This window comes from Erinaceus europaeus, chromosome 4 (assembly GCF_950295315.1).
Source record: "Erinaceus europaeus chromosome 4, mEriEur2.1, whole genome shotgun sequence".
Taxonomy (NCBI): domain Eukaryota; kingdom Metazoa; phylum Chordata; class Mammalia; order Eulipotyphla; family Erinaceidae; genus Erinaceus; species Erinaceus europaeus.
This window is the reverse complement of record NC_080165.1, coordinates 104,784,177-104,807,196: the sequence shown is the minus strand read 5'-3', so window position 1 is coordinate 104,807,196 and position 23,020 is coordinate 104,784,177. Positions and strand designations below refer to the sequence as shown.

At 51.2% G+C, this 23,020-nt stretch overlaps 2 protein-coding genes across 8 annotated transcripts in view; one reads left to right on the top strand and one right to left on the bottom strand.

Moving 5' to 3' along the window:
* Positions 1-447: 447 nt before the first annotated feature.
* WASHC1 (WASH complex subunit 1) lies at positions 448-22,473 on the top strand. Its single transcript, XM_007526263.3, has 11 exons — positions 448-535; positions 4,210-4,363; positions 19,336-19,447; positions 19,569-19,712; positions 19,788-19,924; positions 20,000-20,135; positions 20,217-20,418; positions 20,499-20,666; positions 21,431-21,589; positions 21,969-22,037; positions 22,113-22,473. Exons 2-11 carry the CDS (start codon positions 4,215-4,217, stop codon positions 22,247-22,249), a joined length of 1,413 nt encoding a protein of 470 aa, XP_007526325.2. The 5' UTR covers positions 448-535; positions 4,210-4,214; the 3' UTR covers positions 22,250-22,473.
* Positions 22,467-23,020, bottom strand: part of DDX11 (DEAD/H-box helicase 11) — a 32,638-nt gene continuing 32,084 nt past the window's right edge. For 6 of the 7 annotated variants that reach the window (XM_060190311.1, XM_060190309.1, XM_007526264.3 and 3 more), the window contains one exon: positions 22,467-23,012. In XM_060190311.1, coding sequence (XP_060046294.1) covers positions 22,914-23,012 — 99 coding nt within the window. In that variant the 3' untranslated portion in view covers positions 22,467-22,913. The remainder of the gene's footprint in view (positions 23,013-23,020) is intronic. The other variant, XR_009549561.1, reaches the window with a different exon arrangement.

The following is a 23,020-nucleotide window of genomic DNA, read 5'->3' as shown; positions in this document are numbered from 1 at the left end:
TTCAAGGACTTTACAACAGTGGCAAAAATCCATATTTTAAAGGGGATGGAAACTATGAGGAAACCTGCCCAGAAAATAAGGGTGCTCTCAGAGAGTATTAATGCAATTAAATTTATAGGGTTGGAGGGTAGGAGTAGTCCTGCACCTCTGCTGGAGGTGGGGGAGGGAGAGGTCCCGCCCCTGTACTGGGGGACCCTGCACCACAGCTGGTAGAAGTGGGGAGTCCTGCACCAGCTGGGGGAGAGGGCTACAGCTGCCCTAGGGGCTGGGAAGGGCTTCCTTAGGTGCATAGAAAGCCGTCCGGAAAAGCAGAGGTTGGCAGCAGCTGGGTGCGTAGCTGGACGCCGCCTGGCAAGAGCTTAAACTCCTTAAACTAGAAGCCCGCCATGGGCCGCGCAGCCGCAGTAATAAAAGCGGAACCGCGTGGGGGCGGGGCTGCGCGCAGGGGGCGGAGCTGAGCGCAGGGGGCGGGGGCGGGGGCGGGCGGGGGCGGGGCGAGGCGGCGGGCGGAAGTGCAGGCGACGGCGGGGCGCAGGTGAGGCGGCGGTGCTGCTGGGCGGAGGGTGATTGAGGATCCTGGAGCTGGAAGGCTGATGTGCGGGGGGGCCGGGAGCTGCTTCAGGCCTATGAGGGGCCAGGGCGGAGCCAGGACACGGGCCCGGCTGCTATCGGGCCTGTGTCCCCCACCGGAGGCCTCCTGGGCCTCCTTTGCACCCCGACCCGCAGTAGCGCAGCAGAGAGACCACTGTGCTGCACGCAGCGTTTCTGGGAGCTTCCCTGGCTTCATGTGTGCTGTCCAGTGAAACAGTATGCGGGCCATATGGATGTTAGGTTTTTCTTGTTATTAATTTATAAAATAAAAAATATCTACAAGACCATAGGATAAGAGGGGTACAACTCCCACTACCAGAGATCCTAATCCCATCTCCTCCCTTGAAAGCTTTCCTATTCTTTATCCTTCTGGGAGCATGGACCCAGGATCATTATGGGGTGCAGTAGGTGGAAGGTCTGGCTTCTGTAATTGCTTTGCTGAACATGGGCATTGGCTTGGATGGAGCTAGAAGTAGATTTCAGTTTTTAATTGTCACTGATTTAACTCTGGTTGCCAGAACTGTCACGATTCAGGGGCATCGTTTCACATCTCCTGATGTGTGTACAGTTCACCACACCCGCCACCCAAGTTCCTGTGCCATACCCCTTAGCTCCCTCAGTTCTCATAAAGCCCAAAAGATAGTTTAGTTCCTTTTTTTTTTTTTTTAACAAAGTTGATTTGCTCTAGAAACCTGTATCCCACATCAACTATGTGGGTTTCAAAGTAAAAAAGGACATAAGTGAAATTAATTTAGTAACATTTTATACAATACAGTATATCTCGATTTTGTGGTCACAAGAACAATTTTCTTGTGAAACTTCCCTCCTGCAAGTACCGAGCAGGGCCTTAAACCCAAAGTCCTTGCACATGATAATGTGTGTGCTCACCCAGCACATGCCAACGCAATTTTAGTGAGATATTTCACACCCTATTTTTCTACCAGTCTTTGAAAGACAGTGTTTTGTTTTACATTTACATTACTTTTCTTTACCACCAGGGTGATCTCTGGGACTGGGGACCTGAACCACTCCTCTGATCTGTGCGGCCATTTCTTTCTTTATGTAATAAATGGGAAACCTTTCTTCTGCCAAGACCCATTTGGATATTTATAAAACATTATTTTTGGACCATAAATGGTCAGCTTAAAAATTAGCACTTAGGGATGGGGGAGATAGCAAATAGCGAAGAGACTCATGCCCAGATTCAAGCCCTTTCACCACCATAAGCCAGAACTGAGCAGTGTTCATATTCATATATGTGTGTCACCTGGTATTACTATGAAAAAAAAAGCTGCAATTCACAGTTGTCATAGCAGGGCCAGACCAGGTGATTTCATAGGCTCATGGGCCAAATATTCCCCACCTCTGAGAGAGAGAGAGGGAGAGAGAAGAAATCACACAAAATACCATAGTACTGCTCCACTGCCTGTGAAGCTTCTCCCCTTCATGTGGTGGACTGGGACTTAAGCCCTGGTCCTTGCTTATGGCAATGTGTGTGCTCTATTAGGTGAACCACCAGTCTGCCTTACATATGGCATTATTTTATTTATTTATTTTTGTACCAGAGCACTACTCAGCTCTGGCTGACAGTGGTGCTGGGGATTAGACTCAGGACCTCAGAGCCTCAGGCATGAAAGTCTTTTTGCAGACCATGATACTGTCTCCCCAGCCCCAACATTACATCTTAATTTAGACTGGCCAGGTTCCAGGTACTCAGTCCTCACATTGAACAGCACGGCTAGGCCAAACCCCTGCCAAGGTATTTAGAGCTTGTCACAATCTGACCTTTCTTTTCAAGATGTATTTATTAACATAAGAAAAGTGGCGGGTCGGGGGCAGGGAGAACCAGAGCATCATTCTGTCACAGATGATGCCAGGGATCAAACTTGGACTGACCTCAGGATGAGAGTCCCAATGCATCACCTCCTGGGATTGCAATTGGATTTTTATTTTTAAATATCTGTTTAAGACAGAAATTGAGAGGGGAAGGAGAGATGGGGAGAGAGAGACACCTGCAGAACTGTTTCACTATTTGTAAAGCTCCACCTACCCTTCCTCCACAATCTGATCATTTTGTTTCTCTTTCCTGCCTTTTTGTGGTCACAACCTCACTGTTCAGCCACTGGCAGCTCTTTGCACATCTCTGCTGGGGCTGACCTTCCTCCTCACCCCAGACCTTCTCCTGGCTCCTTTATTACCATCCCTCACTGGCTTCCTGGCTGGGGGGCACCTACCAGGGGCATCTGCATTCAGTCCATCTCTGCTGAGCCTGTAGTCAAGTGAGCGTAGCTGTCACTGCTGCACCCAGCCTTTGGTTCTGAAACCAGAGGTGACAAGTAGCCCAGGGGCAGCGCCCCTGTGTCTGTGTACCCCTGGCACCCTCCCACCACCTGTCTGGCCCAGGGGGTGCCCAGCAGAGCTGTACAGATAAACTGCAGGGGAGCAAGGACCACTTGATAGGTGGCAGGGAAGTGGTCAGATCCAGAGCCTGCTGGGGACCCGAGGAAGGGCTAGGCCTGGGAAATTGAGGCTGGAAAGAAAGCTGGTGATTAAGATTGTCATCTTAGGTCACAGCAGGTGCTGGCTGGAAAGCTGGGAGGGGCCAGGCAGGGACTGAAGGCCACCTGGGAGGTGACAATAGTGCATCCCCTTGGACTGAGCCTCTCTACCAGAGCAGTGCTGTTCTCAGTCTACAGAAAAGGTGAGAGAAGCTCACCAAGGTCACACAGGACACAGAGCCCCAGGGAAGCCTGCCCCCTCCTGCCCCCTTATAGCCTTTCTTACCCCTCCTGGCAGCTCCCCCTCTCCTACCCCCCCCCCCCCCCCCCGCAGGATCTCAAAACCCCAGCCTGATGAAGAGTCCCAGTGCCTTCCGCAGAGGAGCTGGGAATAAGGCTATTTATAGGGCCTGGCGCCTCAATATTCCGCCCGGTGCCTCTTGCCAATCAGCAGCGCTGTCTGCAGTGATTGCTGCCTTGGTGGCAGCAGGGAGCAAAAGTTAATTAAGCCCAGTATAAATAGACTCTGCCCGCCTGCCTCCAACTTCCAGGAGTGCTTTTCCTTTCTGTTCCACCTCCACAGCTCCCTCCAGGCATCCCTGACCTGCGCCCACATTTCACTGTCCACTGCCCCTGTGTCCACATACCACCCTGAGCTCCTGGTGGTGGAAGGGAGGGAGCCCAGGGTCCCTGCTTCCCCAGGGCCCTTGACCAGTACAGGGGCTCCCCGTTGACTCCCACTCTGCAGCCTCTGTGTTGCTCGCCCACACTTGGAGCCAAAGAGAGACTGCGTAGGGAAAGGGCTACAGACTGGGAGGCAGTGTAGCTGCTGGAGCATTGGATTCTCAAACGTGAGGTCCTGGGTTCGATCCCTGGCAACACGTGCCAGAGTGCCACTCTGCTTCTCTGGCTCATTAACAGTAATGGGGAGGCTGTTTGACCTGCCAGGAGTGGGGTCAGTGCAGCCCCTGTTCTAAAGCCCCTGGTCAATCTGTTGCCTACTGTGTCATTCCTCACCGAGTCCCCTTCTGTGCTCACGTCCCCTGTTCCCTGCCCCATGGCAGCTGGGCAGGCAGGGGTGAGTTAGGAGGGTCCTGATGTCTGGTCCCCCTGTCCACAGACACCATGACGCCTGCGAGAGCTCCGAACTCACTGGCAGGCCAGACCTACGCAGTGCCGCTGATTCAGCCCGACCTGCGGCGTGAGGAGGCCATGGAGCAGGTGGCGGATGCCCTGCAGTACCTGCAGACAGTCTCTGGGGACATCTTTAGCAGGTGGGTCACCCAGTCCTTGGCCTGGCAGTAGGGAGTGAGATGGGGGGGGGGGGCCCTGAGGGCAGCCATCACATAGGTCCTGGCCGCTGTGGACCCCATGGCCCCGTGGTAGCACTGTCCGACCTGCTCCTGTCTATCCTCCTGTTTCTCTTTCTGGCAAATTCTTCCTGTTGCCTGGATGTCTCTCGCCTGCAGCCCACATTGGCTGACACTCTGGCCAGGGTGACAGGCTCAGATCAGCTAGACAACTCTCTTTAGTCACCCCTGTGATGCCATCACTGTAACAGCTTATGCTGAGCTGTGTTAACCTTGTCGCCCTGGATCCAAGTGACATCAGCCCACACCACAGCTTGGTGAAGGGCGACTGCTCTGACGTCCATCTCCAAGAGAGGGAAACTGAGGCATAGAAAGTGGCAGTGTTGCAGAAAATGTTATAGCAGAAACAGTTACCCTCAGCAGAGATTCAAGAGATATCCCAGGAATGTGAGGAGAACAGTTTATTAACATTAATGGGCCACAGAAAGAACTCGTGCTCTTAAAGAATTCTGGTCCCTGAACAAAGGGAAGGTCCAGCTTATCTAGGGGGCTGAGAGCAGAAGTGGATGCAGCACGGTCAACCCACTGCTCAGGGTCTGGTTGTCTTAGTCACTGTTATCTTTTCCTGTGTAGCTGTGTCTGGAGGAAGGTTAGGCTCAAGATTTATTGGATCATCACTTTAAGGGGCTGGGGGCCTATAGCATTCAGTGGCTGCCTTGTGAATGGGCAGGATAAGATATGTCATGTGGGTGGGGAGACTTTTCTCAAGGCCACCTGTTACCTGGCCAGGAGGTGTCTGGGGCTTCTCTTCTGTACATTTGGACTTTTTACAGGATTTTAGTTAATTTTTTTTTTTTTTTTTTTTTGCCTTAAAAGCAGAGCCAGGAGAAGGGCTCCAGCTGCCTTCTGTGCTGGGACTTTGGGCCCAGCACTGCATCTCTGGGAGGTGCTTTGAGGGACTCAAGGGGGTGGGGTCAGGGAAGACTTGTGTGGGCAACAGTGTTCATGGGGAAACTGGAGGGGGTGGGGTGAGCTGGAGTGGGTACCTCGGACAAGACGTTCTGAGACAGAGGACATGACTGTAGCCTTGCAGTGGGGCGCAGCGTGGCTAGGGGAGGAGGTGCCATGGGAGTGCTTCTCAGACCTCAGAGTCACTGGTGAGTTGAGCTGGATAGTAGGGACAGTGTCTCTGACTATCATCCAGTGCTGCCCTCACACAGGTGCCCTGCCCTGCCCTGCCCAGGGACACACCTGCTGCCTCTTATATCTGCCCTCCCTTGTTCCCCAGGCCACTTGTCATCATCACTGGGCATCTCCTCCATCCTGCCCAGTGCAGCAAAAAGTGGGTCACTGCTTCTGAACCTCTCTGCCTGTGGCCCAACCCTGCCCTGAATTTCACTGAAAGTGGGGGCCCCAGGACTCCAAGGACACCAAGTGGTTGAGAGTTCAGCTCTGGGGCTGGATCTCTGGAAGTGGGATTGGCCGTGGTTGAGGAGGGGAGGGCAGGAAGGCACAGTGAGCACCTATTGCTGCATTTGTTTCTTGTCGGCTGTGAGCCTTTCCCCCTACCCCCCAGTCTAGGAAGTACTGTGTTAATCCTGCCCCAAGAGCACATTAGTGAGAGGACAGGGGGCTTTCACAGCCACCAGCCCCAGGTTATGACCTCCCCAGCCCCGAGACTGAACCATCCATCAGTGAGCCAGTACTCCCAGAGCAGTGTCAGCAAAAGATCAGCCAGCCAGCCAGCCAGAGCTGTGGAAAAGGCTTCCATGCCCAAGGCTCTGAAGTCCCAGATTTAGTCCCCAGTACCACCATCAGCCAGAGCTGGGCAGGCCTCTGGGAAAAAATAAAGCAGTGAGCAAGCAGCAGCCTGGTCTGGGTCGCCCAGCCTGTTGCTGCTGGGCTGGCCTCACAGGGAGGTGTCTGTCTGCCTGTGGGCAAGGGGGGGCAGCTCCCTTGTGGCCTGGCTGGATTCTGTGTGCTGCTGGGGCTAAGGATGTGATAGGCCAATGGAATCCACCCTGGTCATGTGTGTCACCCCACCAAGTACAGTACAGAGGGAGGAAGTCCCCTAAGGAAAAGGTAGGGAGTCAGGCGGTAGTGCAGTGGGTTAAGCACACATGGTGCGAAGCACAAGGACCAGTTTAAGGATCCCGGTTCGAGCCCCTGGCTCCCCATCTGCAGGGGAGTTGCTTCACAGGTGGTGAAGGAGGTCTGCAGGTGTTTATGTTTCTCTCCCCCGCTCTGTCTTCCCCTCCTCTCTCTATTTCTCTCTGTCCTAGCTAATGACATCAATTAAAAAAAAAAAAAAAAAACAAGGGCAACAAAAGGGAAAATAAATAAATATATATTTTTAAAAAAGGAAGAGGGGGAGGTTCTCAAGGTGACAGCCACACCAAAGGACAGGGGATGGGCTCGGGTGGGGGGAGAGGAGGCATGCAGAGTAGCCTACAGGTCTTGGGGGGGTGGGTAATCTAGAAACAGAGGCCCCACTGAGAGTCCTGAACTTGAAACCTTGTGACTCCAGGCCAGGGATGTTGGCCTGAATGGGGTATTTGGCCTGTGCTTTCAGAACAGGTGGGGGAAGCTGAGGGCAGTGCACCCCCGCTGGGCCACATGCCTAGGAGCCCTGCTCTCTCCTTCCATCCTTCCCAGCAGTGGGAGACCCTGGATGGGAGGGGAAGCATTGGGATGAGGAAGTTGGGCCCACAGGTGCTGCTGACAAGATCCCTTGGTGAGCTTGAGTCAACAGCCCCCCACTCCCAAGCCCAAGCCATGTGCATGTGAGATGTCTCCACTCCATGCAGAGACAGAGACAGCACAGCACCAGAGCTTCTTTGATACTGTAGCACACCCACTCCAAATGTAGTGCTGGGGCTTGAGTAGCAAGGCATGTGCCCTACCTCAGTAAGCTGTCTCTCTGTCCCTCCATACATAGCCTCTTGGGGGAGGGGGAGGTTCATGAGGCACAGAAGACAGGAAGGGGAGGCTGGCGCCAGGCAGGAAGGAGCCAGTGGGCAGGAGGCGGGGACACAGCTATTCCAGAGGGAGCAGTGACATATTGGGGACTAGAGGGAGGGAAGAGCCAGGGCTGATGGAGAAGGGGAGGGGAACCAAGCCCCCTCAGCCACCCCCCCACTGCAGTCAGCAAACAAAGCAGGTAGAGGGAACAGGCGGTGGTGTACCTGGTTAAGTGCACACACTACAAAGCAGGTAGAAACCTGCTCCCCACCCCCAAAATTTCCCTGCTCTGGAGCCTCGTGCAAAGGAGAAACTAGAGCTGGCTGGGCTGGGAGGTGGCTGGGCTGGAAAGTGGCACAGGAGAGAAAGTTTTGGACGCTCAGACAGGGGTCCAGACAGGGTTCATTCCTTTTTTTTTTTTTTTTAAATAATTTATTTCTTTATTGGGGAATTAATGCTTTACATTCAACAGTAAATACAATAGTTTGTACATGCATAACATTCCCCAGATTCCCATTTAACAATACAACCCCCACTATTTCATTCATCATTTTTCATGGACCTGTATTCTCCCCACCCACCTACCCACCCCAGAGTCTTTTACTTTGGTGTAATACTCCAATTCCATTTCAGGTTCGACTTGTGTTTTCTTTTCTAATCTTGTTTTTCAACTTCGGCCTGAGAGTGAGATCATCCCGTATTCATCCTTCTGTTTCTGACTTATTTCACTCAACATGATTTTTTCAAGGTCCATCCAAGATCGGCTGAAAACGGTGAAGTCACCATTTTTTACAGCTGAGTAGTATTCCATTGTGTATATATACCACGACTTGCTCAGCCACTCATCTGTTGTTGGACACCTGGGTTGCTTCCAGGTTTTGGCTATTACAAATTGTGCTGCCAAGAACATATGTGTACACAGATCTTTTTGGATCGATGTGTTGGGTTCCTTAGGATATATCCCCAGGAGGGGAATTCCATTTCTAGCCTTCTGAGAGTTCTCCAGACTGTTCTCCACAGAGGTTGGACCAATTGACATTCCCACCAGCAGTGCAGGAGGGTTCCTTTGACCCCACACCCTCTCCAGCATTTGCTGCTGTTACCTTTTCTGATGTATGACATTCTCACATGAGTGAAGTGATATCTCATTGTTGTCTTCATTTGCATTTCTCTGACAATCAGAGACTTGGAGCATTTTTTCATGTGTTTCTCGGCCTTTTGGATCTCTTCTGTGGTGAATATTCTGTCCAAGTCCTCCCCCCATTTTTGGATGGGGTTATTTGTTGTCTTGTTGTTGAGTCTGGCAAGCTCGTTATATATGTTGGTTATTAAATTCTTGTCTGATGTATGGCATGTAAAGATCTTCTCCCATTCTGTGAGGGGTCTCTTGATTTGGGTAGTGGTTTCTTTTGCTGTGAAGGAGCTTTTTAATTTGATGTAGTCCCATAGGTTTATACTTGCCTTAGTCTTCCTTGTAATTGGATTCGTTTCATTGAAAATGTCTTTAAAATTTATGCGGAAAAAAGTTCTTCCAATATTTTCCTCTAAGTATCTGATAGTTTCTGGCCTAACATCCAAGTCCTTGATCCACTTGGAATTTACTTTTGTATTTGGTGAAATACAGTGATTCAGTTTCATTCTTCTGCATGTTTCAACCCATTGTTTCCAACACCATTTGTTGAAGAGACTCTGCTTTCCCCATGTAATAGTCTGGGCCCCTTTGTCAAAGATTAGCTGTCCATAGGTGTGGGGCCTCATTTCTGGGCTCTCAATTCTATTCCACTGGTCAGTGTTTCTATTCATGTTCCAGTACCAAGCAGTTTTGATGACAATGGCCCTGTAATACAGTTTGAGATCTGGCAGTGTGATGCCTCCGGTTCTGTTCTTTTTTCTCAAGATTGTTTTGGCAGTTCTAGGTCTTTTCTGGTTCCAGATAAACATTTGTAGCATTTTTTCTAGTCTCCTAAAAAATGTGCTTGGGATCTTGATGGGGATAGCATTAAATTTGTAGATGGCTCTGGGTAATATATTCATTCTGATGATGTTAATTCTTCCAACCCATGAACATGGAATATCTTTCCATTTCTTTGTGTCTTTTTCAATTTCTTTGAGTAGTGACTCATAATTTTCAGTATACAAGTCTTTCACTTCTTTGGTTAGGTTTACTCCTAGATATTTTATTGTTTTTGTTGTTATAGAAAAAGGAACTGATTTCTGGATTTCAGTTTCTTCTAAGTTAGTATTTGCATAGAGGAATGCCACTGACTTTTCAATGTTAATTTTATAGCCTGACACATTACTGTATTGCCTGATGATTTCCAAAAGCTTCTTGCTGGATTCCTTAGGTTTTTCCATGTATACTATCATGTCATCTGCAAATAAGGAGAGTTTGACTTCTTCTCTTCCAATCTGTATGCCTTTAATTCCTTGCTCCTGCCTGATTGCTATGGCAAGAACTTCCAACACTATGTTGAATAGTAATGGTGATAGTGGGCATCCCTGTCTAGTACCTGACCTGAGGGGAAATGCTTCCAGTTTTTCACCATTGAGTATGATGTTGGCTGTAGGTTTGCTATATACAGACTCCACTATCTTCAGGAATTTTCCATCTATTCCCATTTTTTGTAGTGTTTTGATCATAAAGGGATGTTGTATTTTGTCAAAGGCTTTCTCTGCATCTATTGATATGACCATGTGGTTTTTGGTCTTGCTTTTGTTGATGTCGTGGATCACATTGATTGATTTACGTATATTAAACCAACCTTGCATGTCTGGGATAAACCCCACTTGGTCATGATGAACAATCTTTTTGATATACTGCTGTATCCGGTTGGCTAGAATTTTGTTCAGTATTTTCGCATCTATGTTCATCAGAGATATTGGTCTGTAGTTTTCTTTTTTGGTTGTGTCCCTGTCTGCTTTTGGTATCAGGGTGATGTTGGCTTCATAGAAGCTGGCAAGGAGTATTCCAGTGTCTTCAATCTTCTGGAAGACTTTTAAAAGTAGAGGTGTTAGTTCTTCTTTGAAAGTTTTGTAGAATTCATTTGTAAAACCATCTGGTCCAGGACTTTTATTTTTGGGGAGATTTTTGATAACTGTCTCAATTTCATAAGCTGTGATGGGCCTGTTCATGTTATCCACTTCCTCTTTACTTAGTTTTGGAAGTTGGTAGGTATCTAGGAAATCATTCATTTCTTCCAGGTTCTCTAGCTTGGTGGCATATACTTGTTCATAGAAGCCTCGCATGATATGTTGAATTTCTGCAGTGTCTGTTGTGATATCTCCTCTTTCATTTACTATCCGATTTATTTGGGTCTTCTCCCTTTTTTGTTTTGTGAGTCTGGCTAAAGGTTTGTCGATTTTGTTTACTCTTTCGAAGAACCAACATTTACTTTCATTGATCTTTTGTATGGTTTTCCTATTCTCAATGCTATTTATTCTGCCCTAACTTTAGTAATTTCTGTCCTTCTGGTTGCTTTAGGATTCCTTTGTTGTTCTTCTTCTAGGTCTTTGAGATGTGCAATTAGGCTGTTTATTTGTGCCTTTTCTTGTTTCCTAATGTGTGCTTGTATAGCTATGAACTTCCCTCTTAGGACTGCTTTAGCTGTGTCCCAAATATTTTGATAGCTTGTGTCTTCATTTTCATTGAACTCGCGAAACATTTTGATTTCTTCCTTGATTTCCTCTTTGACCCAGAAGTTGTTAAGAAGTGTACTGTTGAGCTTCCACATTTTGAGACTGTTACTAATCTTTTGTTGATTGTTAAGTGTTAGTTTAATTCCACTGTGGTCTGAGAAGATGCTTGGGATGATTTCAGTGCTCTTGAATTGGCTGATGCTGTCTTTGTGGCCTAACATATGGTCTATCCTTGAGAATGATCCATGTGGATTTGAGTAAAATGTGTATTTCAGTTTCTTGGGATGAATGACTCTGAAAATGTCCAATAGTTCTAGTTTATCTATCTCTTCATTTAGCTCCCTTATGTCTTTATTGATTTTCTTCCTGGATGATCTGTCAAGTTGAGAGAGTGGGGTGTTGAAGTCCCCTACTATGATTGTGTTACTGTTAATATATTGCTGTAGCTCTTTCAGTAGAAGTTTGATGTATTTAGATGGCTTCTCATTGGGTGCATAGATATTAATAATTGTTAAGTCCTCTTGATTGACTGATCCTCTGAGCATTAAGTAGTGTCCATTCCTATCTTTTTTAGTCTTATCTATTTTAAAGTCTATCATGTCAGATATGAGAATAGCTGTTCCTGCCCTTTTTTGTGGGCCATTGGCTTGAATGATAGTTTTCCATCCTTTCACTTTAAGTCTGTGTTTGTCTTGTTGCGTTAGGTGAGTTTCCTGTAGACAACATATTGTTGGGTTGTGTTTTCTGATCCATCTTCCTACTCTGTGTTTTTTAATAGGTGAATTCAGGCCATTGACATTTATTGATATCAAAGATTGAAGATATTTTAACGCCATTCTTATAGAGTTTTAGAGTGTTTTGATATATGTCCTATTTGTGGTGGTCTGATTGTTTATAGGAGACCTTTCAGAACTTCTTTCAGGGCAGGCTTGGTGATGGTTGCTTCCTTCAACTGTTGCTTGTCTGAGAAGGTTTTGATGCTTCCATCTAGTCTGAATGACAATCTAGCAGGATATAGTATTCTTGGCTGAAAGCCTTTCTCATTGAGCACTCGATAGATATCTTGCCATTCTCTTCTGGCTTGTAGTGTTTGTATGGAGAAGTCTGCTGCTAATCTTATGGGTTTTCCTTTGTAGGTGACTCTTTGTTTTTCTCTTGCAGCCTTGAGGATCCTTTCTTTATCCTTATTCCTTTCCATTCTAAGTATGACATGTCTTGGTGTCTTTAGGTCTGGGTTAATTCTGTTTGGGACCCTCTGGGCTTCTTGAATCTTTATGTCTTTGGTGTTGTCTAGACTAGAGAAATTTTCAGCTATTATGGCCTGGATAATGCTTTCTTCCTCTCCTTCTCTTTCTTCCTCTGGTATGCCAATAATGCGTATATTGTTTCTTTTGAAGTTATCCCATAGGACTCTGTTGTTGTTTTCAGCATCTCTTAATCTCTTTTTGAGATCTCTTACTTCTTGTTTAGTTGTCTCTAATTCATCCTCAATCTTGCTAATTCTGTCTTCAGCCTCATAGATTCTATTCTCTCTGCCCTCTACTGCTTTCTGGAGTTCATCTATTTTGTTGCCCTGCTCTGATACTGTTTTAGCTTGTTCAGCTAGTTGCCTTCTTAGCTCAGAGATTTCAGCTTTCAGCTCTCTAATAACCATGAGATTATTAGAATTTTCTTCCATATTCTCATTTGTTGTTCCTGCATTTCTGATTACAATTTTTTCAAATTCTTTACTCACTCCTGTTATTATTTCCTTAGCTAATGTTTGGATGTTGAACTCGTTGTTTTGTGCTTCACCCTCTGGAGGACTTTTAGCTGGACTCTTGTCCTGGTTCGAGTCTCCAATATTTTTTCTTGTTGTTTTAACCATTTCATATATTATGTTATGAGTTCCCTCTATCAGTACTTTTCAAATTATTGATCACTATTGCCTGGATTGACTTGTGTCTAAGTAATTTAATTAAAGGGTTTACCGTGGTGGAAGTTAACAGTTTTTTTTTCAATCCCTGAGTTGGAGCTCAGTGGTGTAAAAGCCTCTTTTTTTTCTTCCCTGTAGGCTATGGGAGCCTGAGGGCTTTTAAACTATCAATAGGCTTCTTCGCTTAATCACTGACTCCTGACCAAGAGATAAAGCAGAGTGTGGCAGAGATAATCCAGTGGTTATGCAAAGAGACTTTCACAGCCCCTCAGCTATGCCACAGAGGTATAGGTCTTCTCCTGAGTTTCCCGGTTAGATCTCTGTTCCCTGGTGTCCCTCCCTGTTGCTGCTCCAGATTCTGAGGGTAGTAGCAATGGAGACTCAGAGTTGCACTTGGTGAGTCTCTGGGGAGTCCTTTCCTCCCTTCAGCTGTCTCCTTGTTGTGGAGCAGACTGGAGGTGGTGTCTCCACTGATAAACTGTTGAACTGTTAGCAGTCACTTAATCTCTCCTTAGGCCCCTCTCTCCTCTCTGTCACCAGCCACGCGTGTTTGTACTCACGGGTGATTTACTGGGTTCCTGTGGTCATTCTAGTCCTGTCTTGTTTCGGTCTGGGTGGTCTCCTTTGGTATTCCTAGTTGATCCAGGAGAGGAGAGGAGAGGAGAGGAGAGGAGGGGAAGGGAGGGGAGGGGAGGGGAGGGGAGGGGAGGGGAGGGGAGAGGAGAGGAGAGGAGAGGAGAGGAGAGGAGAGAAAGCGATCTGCTGCTCGTAGCTCCGCCTCTGGAAGTCCAAGTCAGGGTTCATTCCTAGTGATGCCTAGTCCTCTCTGGCTGGTCTTCTCTCTCTCTCTCCCTTCCCCCCTCCGTCCATCACTCTTTCATTAATACATCATAAAAAAAAAGAGAAAGGGTGGGTAGTGGCACCCCTGGTTGAATGCAAGGATCCAGTTTCACACCCTGAGTCCCCATCTGCAGGGGGAAGCTTCATGAACAGTTAGGCAAGTACTAGAGCTGTTTGTCTCTCTGTCCCCTATCCATTTCTTCCTGTCTCTGAGAGGAGAAGGAGAACAGAGAAGAGACACTGTCTCCTCCAGTTCCCGTGTCAATCCAGACCTGGCCCCCCTACCCTGTCTGCTCTACCTGCGGGTAGGTGAGCTCCTGGAGAAATAGCTTTCCCAGCAGTAGAGTGCAGGCCTGGAGAGCATGGTGTGCACAACTCTGTTCTAACCCCCCCCACGCCTCCCCGCTGTTCCAGCTTCACCTGCAAGAAGCTGGGCCCAAAATATCCAAGCTGAGACGTCACCTGCTTCAGATGACTAGTTGTGTGTATGGGGGCGGGGGAACAGACAAGTCCTGTCTGGGGCTGGGGAGAGGCCTCCCTTCCCTAGGGCTGCCTCCTCCTGCCTCCTGCCCCCTTCCTCCACGATTCTCACCTCCCCCTGCCTTTTCCACCTCGCCCATCCACCCTTCCTGGCCTGGTTGGCACCTGTGCTGTGAGGTCAAGAAGCGCCATCACCGCTACAGTCAGCTGAGTCTCTGTCACCCATTGGGAGGAGTTGGAGGGGGACCTTCACCAGCCGCCTCCCAAAGGAAGTTTCCCCAAAGGGAGTGGAGGCTCCACTTTGGCTCAGTCCACTGGCAGGAGGGAGGCCCTCGAACACCCCCTCACACCTTGGCAGAGGGGCTGCCCTGAGCTTCCTCCATCCGAAGCTCCTCCCCATGTCTGCTTCTGCCTGAGGCCCCCAGCTCACCCTCTGCCACCTGTCACCCCCCCAACACACACACACACACACAGACACACACACACACACACAGAAGCCCTCTGTGGAGCTCCCCAGCCCTCCAGTCTTGGGGGTGGGGAGAGCAGGTGGTTTTGGAAGAGTCCTGAGCCCCAGACCAGTGGGGTGATTTGCCCCAAGTGGATATTAGCCAAGGTCAATGCTGGGCCCCCCCCCCATTTATCTTCCTGGGACCTCCTCATAGGCAGGTGTGCGCCCTGCCTCATCCTTGCCCCCCAGAACCTCATCACTGGGTTTTGTACACAGAACACTTGCAGAAGTTATTGGTTAAACAGTGAAGGGGGAGAGGGAACTGAGAAACAGGGTGTTTTAGAAACACACCCCTCCACCCACCTCTTGGCAGGAACAGGCATGAGGCATTGAGGTTTCAAGCTCCCTGATGCCCAAAGACACCCCCTCATCTGGTGCCAGGAGGCGCAGAGGTTGCCAGAGCGCCAGTACAAAGCTTGAAGGCTGACCTACTTTCTAACCACTCTGCGTGGTTATATGGGGTGCAAGGGGCTGAAACCCAGGGCCTCTTGCAAGCAGGTCCCATGCACCATCTGCTGGCCAGAGAGCCATCTACTCAGAAGTAAGCAACCCCATGAGAGGAGGGGGCTATCCAATGTGTCCTGCACCCAGGAGAGTCCTTGCTAGCCAGTCCTGGCCCTGGGTCAGCTCTGTGTGAACAGCCTTCTTGATAGGACATGTGCCTCCAGCAGTCACTGCCACTCTCTGCAGGTACCGTGTGACAAATGGTTAGGTCAGGCCACCTGGGGTTGTGCTTAAAGCCCTGGAGCCAGGTCTTCTGCTGTCCAGTCCTAGCCAGGGCTGTGCCTGCTGGCCACTGGCTGGACTCTGCAGCTGGTGCTGGGACCATCCCCACAGACAGAGCTGAGGCCTGGGCACCCTCATGCTGGTCTGGCGTGACTCCCCCGGTGCCCTCCTGGCTCTGTTTGGCTGCGCTAGGGGAATGCCTGCCGTGAAATGATTCTCAGGCTCTCTGCATCCATCCCCTTTGGCCAGAGTGCCCTTCAGTTCTCTTTGTAGGGAGTGGGCTTCTTGCTCATCACCATCCCCTGCCCTATACACAGTTGCTGGCTTGTCCCTTTTCTGTCAGTAAGTATTTGTTCTGTGTCAGGCACCATCCTTTCTTTTTTTCTTTCTTTTTTTTTTTTTTTTTTTTTACTAGAGTACTGCTCAGCTCTGGCTTATGGTGATACGGGGGATTGAACCTGGGACTTAACGGAGCCTCAGGCTTGAGAGCCTGTTTGCATAACCATTATGCTATCTACTCCCACACAGGCACTATCCTGAGTGCTGGAGAAACAGCACTGAGGAAGATTTTATGGGTCCAGTTTGCAGGGCACATCTGAATGTGGCTGGTGCCAGGCAGAGATGAGTTCTGTTTTTTGTTTGTTTTTAACCTGCTCAGTTCTGGTTGATGGTGATGCTGGGAGTTGAACCTGGGACCTCAGAGCCTCAGGCGTGGAAGTCTTTTGCATAACCGTGATACTGTCCCAAGGTCCAATGGGGCTTTAATCCAGGGCTCCATTTCTCCTCTAGTACCTCCAGAGAATGGCTGTTCCCTGCCCACTGGAGGGAGGAGAGGGGCAAGGAGCTGTTCGCCCCAAGAACTCATTTCCTGTCTGACCCCTTAACACGTTTTCAGCTCATGCTGAGCTTAGAGTTCACCAGCACCTTTCCACCTGCTCTCTCCTGAACAGCTGCTGACCCGTCGTCTGCATTCATGCATTTGCCTCTAAAGAAATTTATTATGAGGGCCAGTGAAGTAGCTCACCTAGAGTGTGCTGGTTTGCCATGTGCACAGCCAGGTTCAGCCTAGCCCTCACCTCACTGAAGGAAGCTTTGGTGCTGTGGTTCTTTTCCCTCTCTCTGTGTGTGTATGTACATGCATATTTTTCTTTTTTAAATAAGAGTGAGGTAGAGGCAAAGATTAAAGCACTTCCCCACCACCCAAGGAATTCTGCTCTGTTTTTTCTCCTCTTATGTCATGTCAGGGTCAAACTCAGAGGGGCTTTGTGTAAGTAAAGCGGGTGCTTTGACTCTCCGACCCCCCATCTCCTACTTGACTTTTAAAGCCTCAGTGTTGGGGATCATGCCAATTCTTATCCATTTCGTCAGTGATTAGTTCGTTCCTTTTTTTTTTTTTTTTTTTGCCTCCAGGGTTATCACTGGGACTCAGTGCCTGCACTATGAATCCACTGCTCCTGGAGGCTATTTTCTCCCTTTTGTTGCCTTTGTTGTTTATCGTTATTGTTGCTATTGCTGTCATTGTTATTGGATAGGACAGAGAGAAATGTAGAGAGGAGGGGAAGACAGAGAGGAGGAGAGAAAGATAGACATACCTGCAGACCTGCTTCACTGGCTGTGAAGCAACCCCCTTCCAGGTAGGGGAGCTGGGGGCTCAAACCAAGATCCTTATGCTTCATGTCATTTGTGCTTAACCCGCTGTGCCACTGCCTACCCCACTTTATATATTTATGGTATAGAGAAATTGAGAGAGGAAGGAGGAATAGAGAGCAAGAAAGATGCCTGCAGATCTGCTTTACCACTAGTGAAGCTTCCCCCTGCAGGTGGCGACTGGGGACTTGAACCTGGGTCCTTGTGCACTGTAAAATGTGCACTCTAACAGGTGCACCACTGTCTGGCCCCTGATTAATCCATTCTTTGGGCCTCTTAGGAGTGAGCTGAGTGCCTGCAGCTCCCTCCCTCCTCCCACCCCCCATCAGCCATGAGCTGTGTGAGCTAGGTGGGGCCTGTGGGAAGCCCTGGTACAGGGCAGTCATGAGGCCCATCAGCCTCAGACCCTGGTTCTACCCTCTCATCTGGACCTGGTGCTCCCCAAATACACTGTCTGCTACCCCCCTACTAGTCCCCTGTCCAGAGGGTTTGTGAGGGTCCTTCCTTGCCCACAGCCCCTCCAGGACCGACCAGTCCAGATGCTGCTCTGGGAAGGGCTGGTAGAGGTCAGCCCCCTACGGCCGTACCTTTACAGGCAAGATGGTGCTGACTCAACAGGGAGTGGCCCTCTCTCCCTCCCTGTTGCACTGCCCTGCTCACCATCTCCAAGGAAAACCAGATCACTCTGCCTTTATGGGAGCCCCTGTTCCTGGCCTGAGGAGCAGCGTGACCACTGTGCAGTGGAGTCTCCCGCCCCAGGGCAGCATGGCAGCCCTACACCTGTCCTGTGTCCCCTGCTAGAAAGTGACAACCTCAGCAAGGGGGCTCAGTGGTGGGAGGGGACGTACTCACAGGCATTGGGGCAGAGCTGTGCCTAGCTCCACTGGGTCTCTGTCTCTGTATGACACCAAGCCTCCAGGTGGCTGAGACCTGCCCTTACTGGTGGGTCCTGAGGCCATGTGGGACCCTCCCTGCCCAGAGCTCCATGGAGCTGGTCAGAAATAGACACTTCAGGTTGAGGATTCTTTTCCCCCCCTTTTGTTGCCCTTGTTTATCGTTGTTGTTGCTGCTGTCATTGTTGGATAGGACAGAGAGAAATCAAGAGAGGAGGGGAAGAGAAAGACACCTGCAGACCTGCTTTACCGCCTGTGAAGCAAACCCCCTGCAGGTGGGGAGCTGGGGGTTCAGACCGGGATCCCGATGCCAGTCTTTGCGCTTCCCACCGCCTGGCTCCCAGATTGAGGATTCTTGTGGAGGCCACCAGGGCAGTCCCAGGATTTGACAAGCAGGAGACATTCTTTAAAACTGATTTATTTATTTAAGGGTAGGGGGTGGGGGGAGACAGTATAATGGCTGTGCAAAAGGATTCATGTCTGAGGCTCCAAAGTCCCATCAGAGCTGAGCAGTACTGTGGTCTCTTTTTCTCTGCATGTTCTTTTTTTCTCATTAAAATTATATGTGTGGAAAAAAAATTATATATGTGTGTGTGTGTGTGTGTGTGTGTGTGTGTGTGTGTGTGTGTGTGTGTATGTATTATCTCCAGGGTTATCTCTGGGGCTCAGTGGCTACACTACAAATCCACTGCTCCTGGAGGCCATCTTTCCCATTTTGTTACCCTTGTTGTTGTTGTTGAACAGGACAGAGAGAAATTGAGAGAGGAGGGGAGAGAAAGATAGATACCTGCAGACCTGCTTCACCACTTGTGAAGCGACCCCCCTGCAGGTAGGGAGCCAGGGGCTCAAACTGGGATCCTTATGCCAGTCCTTGCCCTTTGTGCTATGTATGCTTAACCTGGTGTGCTACTGCCTGGCCTCCAATAAAATAATTTTTTAAAGATCTGTTTATGAGAGAAGAGGAAGAGAGAGAACGAGAACTGGAGTGTCACTGGGACACACACTGCCAGGAACTGAACTAGGACCTCACACTTGGGGACTCCCACTAGCTTATCAGCATTGCACCACCTCCCAGACCTCGAGGGCATCACAGATTTGCTGTTAGAAGCAGAGGTATTGAGGCCTAGGAGGTGGCTCAGTGGATAAAGCCCTGAGTTCCTCCCCAGCATTGCATGTACCCGAGTGAGGCCCTGCTTCTCTTCCCATCCTGCTTCTCCTTAATCAACAAATCTTAAAGTAAAATAGGAGGAAGAAGGATGCAGGCAGCTGTGGGGCTTGGGGAGCAGCAGTAGTTGGTGCATACTTTATATTTCTTTCTCTCTTCTGACAGGATCTCCCAGCGGGTGGAGCTCAGCCGGCGCCAGCTGCAGGCCATTGGGGAGAGGGTGTCCCTAGCACAGGCCAAGATTGAGAAGATCAAGGGTAGCAAGAAGGCCATCAAGGTAGCCATGCAGCATGTGACCCCCAACCACATCCTGCCAGGTCCCAGTCCTGCTGTGCACCCCTCCTCTTGTCCCCCACCCCCTGCCCCTGCTCCTCCTGGCAGGTGCTCTCTGCCCACAGGTGTTCTCCAGCGCCAAGTACCCAGCCCCCGAGCGCCTCCGGGAGTACGGCTCCATCTTCACAGGTGCACAGGACCCGGGCTTGCAGAGGCCCCGACGCCGCATCCAGAGCAAACACCGGCCCCTGGATGAGCGGGCCCGGCAGGTAGGTGGGTGGGGCCCTGGGGTACTGGGGGGCAGGGCTGGGGGGCTGGCACTGAAGCCCCCTACCTTCCCCCAGGAAAAGCTGAAGTATTTTCCCGTGTGTGTGAGCACCAGGCTGGAGCCCGAGGCTGAGGCGGAGGAGGGACTGGGCGGCCTCCCCAGCAACGTGCATTCCGTCAGCTCCTTGCTGCTATTCAACACCACTGAGAACCTGTGCGCCAGGGGTGGAGGGGGTGGTGGGGAGGCACGCTGACCTCGGCCTGGGCTGACCCCTGCTTCCTACTGCAGGTACAAGAAGTATGTTTTCCTGGACCCGTTGGCCGGGGCCGTGACCAAGACTCACATGGCACTGAGCACGGAGCCTGAGGAGAAGCTGTTCGATGCACCCTTGTCCATTAGCAAGCGGGAGCAACTGGACCAGCAGGTGGGGTTCTGGGCAGGTAGCACAGGGATGTCCCCCCCGCCCCCCCTACCCCAGAGCTCACACCCGCACCCCACCCTGCAGGTCCCTGAGAACTACTTCTATGTGCCCGACCTGGGCCAGGTGCCTGAGATCGACGTACCCTCCTACCTGCCCGACCTGCCTGGGGTGGCCGCCGATCTCACCTACAGTGCCGACTTGGGCCCTGGCATTGCACCCTCGGGTCCCGGTGCCATCCCCGAGCTACCCGCCTTCCACACGGAGCTGGCCGAGCCACTCAGCGCAGGTGGGCTAGGAAATGGGGATAGGGTACCTACCTGCCCACTCTCCTCCATGCACCCCTAACCCAGCTCCCTTCTGTTTCAGATCTAGAGAATGGGGTGCTCGCAGCGCCCCCACCTCCGCCACCACCACCTCCGCCACCAGCTCCAGCTGTGCTGGTCAACGCACCCCCTCCCCCACCCATGCCCCAGAGTGCAGCCCCTCCAGGCCTCGGCGCCCGCGGAGACAACAGTGGGGGTACATCTCCCACAGGTGGGTGCAGCCCCCTGTGGAGGGAGGGATGTGCTCCAGCAGATAGCGCCCCAGGGAGCCTGACTAATAATCTCTGGTCCATGGAGAGCCTCCTGCACATTGGTCATGTGGCCATAAATGCTAGATTAGGGCTGCGTGGTAGTACACTTGGTAGAGCGCACGTATCACCATGCTCGAGGACCCAGGTTCAAGCTCATGGTCCCCACCTTCAGTGGGGGAAGCTACACAAACAGTGACACAGTGCTACAGGTGTCTCCTCAGTTTTTCTGTCTTTATTCAAAAAAGAAATATAGCCCTGGTAACAGTTTTTTTTGTGTTTTTAATGGTAGATTCATAGGACAGTTCTAATGTATCAGTCCCACTGGGACCATGAACAGTGGCTGTCAACTCATGTTTGTCCAGCCCTGACCTCTTAGCTGCTAGGAGAGGGGTCTCAACAAATGGGTGTGTCCGCCCCCACCCACCCACCCGGGTGCCAACATAGACCAGTCAGGGGGAAAAACTAAAGCTACAAGAGTGCTGGTGTGCCCCTAAAAGTGGGTTTTAGTTTTGATGTCTCCCCAATGTTTCAGGCCACCAAAAGGGGCCCAGAAATGCTGTGTTGGCTCATCTATAGGGGGGCTGCCTGGGCTGGGGGGCCATCTCTTTGAGGTACTGGCTTCAGTCCTCAAGAAGAGCCCATCCTTAAAGCCAGCTGCCCTGGGGAAGCTTCTTGGACACCTGCCCCTGAGCAGCCTTTCTTCCTTGTACCCGTTCCCACCCAGCACCCGTCCAGGGAGCGCCCAAGGAGGTGGTTGAACCATCTAGCGGCCGGGCCACGCTGCTGGAGTCCATCCGCCAGGCTGGGGGCATTGGCAAGGCCAAGCTGCGCAGCGTGAAGGAGCGCAAGCTGGAGAAGAAAAAGCAGAAGGAGCAGGAGCAGGGTAAGTGGCCACAGCACCCCACAGGCCACCCCGGCCAGCCCTGCTGCTCCCAGAGGGTGTCTGGAACGCCTGGGCCCTATCCTGATCACTCCCCTCCTGCCCTGTCTGTGGGCTCCCTCCAGTCTCTGGGTAATACTGGTGGCTTTTCTCTCTGTGCTGCGGGGACAGTGCATGTCTGCCAGCTGTGTGGGGTCAGGGTGAGGCTCCACGAGGTCGGCAGCAGCTGAGACTCTCTCCCGCGCCATCTACTGGAGTGGCTATGACATGGGCCGCCAAGCACAGGGACAGGCTGTGGAGTGGGCTCAGGATGGTGGCAGGCATAACCCAAGGTGGGGATTCTGGGTGCTGTAATCCCCCTTATAGTGGCTTTCTGTTGCAGTGAGGGCCACCAGCCAAGGTGGGGACCTGATGTCAGACCTCTTCAACAAGTTGGCCATGAGGCGCAAAGGTAGGATGGGGGGAGGGAGAGGAATGGGGAGCACTGCACCCAAAAGCAGCCCCTCACATGCCTCCTCTCCCACAGGCATCTCGGGGAAAGGACCTGGGGCCGGGACCAGCGAGGGGCCCGGGGGAGCCTTCGCCCGCATGTCAGACACCATCCCACCACTGCCACCCCCACAGCAGCCCCCCGGAGAGGATGAGGACGACTGGGAGTCCTAGCCCCCCCCCCCCAAACACACACACACACACACACACACACACACACACACACACACGCGCGCGCGCGCGCATGCGCGCGCGCGCAGCAGCAATGGCTGAGCCAGAAGCAGGAGCTCCCTCAGGCACAACAGCCCAGATGGGGGCACAGGAGGGGTTGGGGCCTCTCCCTGAAGAGACTTTGAGAGGAGACGGTTCTGGAATCAATAAAGAGACTGAGTGAGCCAGTGATGCACTTTAATCAGAGCTTCCAGTGCCCCTGGGGTGGAGATGGGGGAGGGTGGTCAGGAGGAGTGGGGAGTCAGAGCTGACCCGGGGAGGAATCTCAGAAAAGCGCATCAGTCTGGGCTGGCAGAGGGAGTCAGTCAGTCCCTGACTGATCCAAGCTGAAGCTGGAGAGGAGGAAGGACAGGGGCCAGGCTTCAGGGAGGGGGAGTCCAAGGGACAGAACCCTGTGGGGAAGAGACCATGGGGATGCCAGGGCTGGGACAAAGTGCATTCTCAGATTCTGCCAGGGCCAGACCAGGCCGGCTGCCTGCCACTTTCCAGTACACACAGACAGCATGGCATGGCAGGACATGGCCAAGTGGACAGAAGCCCCACTGCCTCTCAGGGGCCATCCTCCCTGATGGCTGGGCTGCAGCTCCCACAGGATGCCCTCTGGGTGTCACTTCTTGAGGCAGGGGCCCTCCCTGCAGGACAAGCCATTTTGTGTCCCTGGAGGGAGGACCAGGCTGGAGGAAGAGCTGGCCTTCTCACGGTGAAACTGGGGAG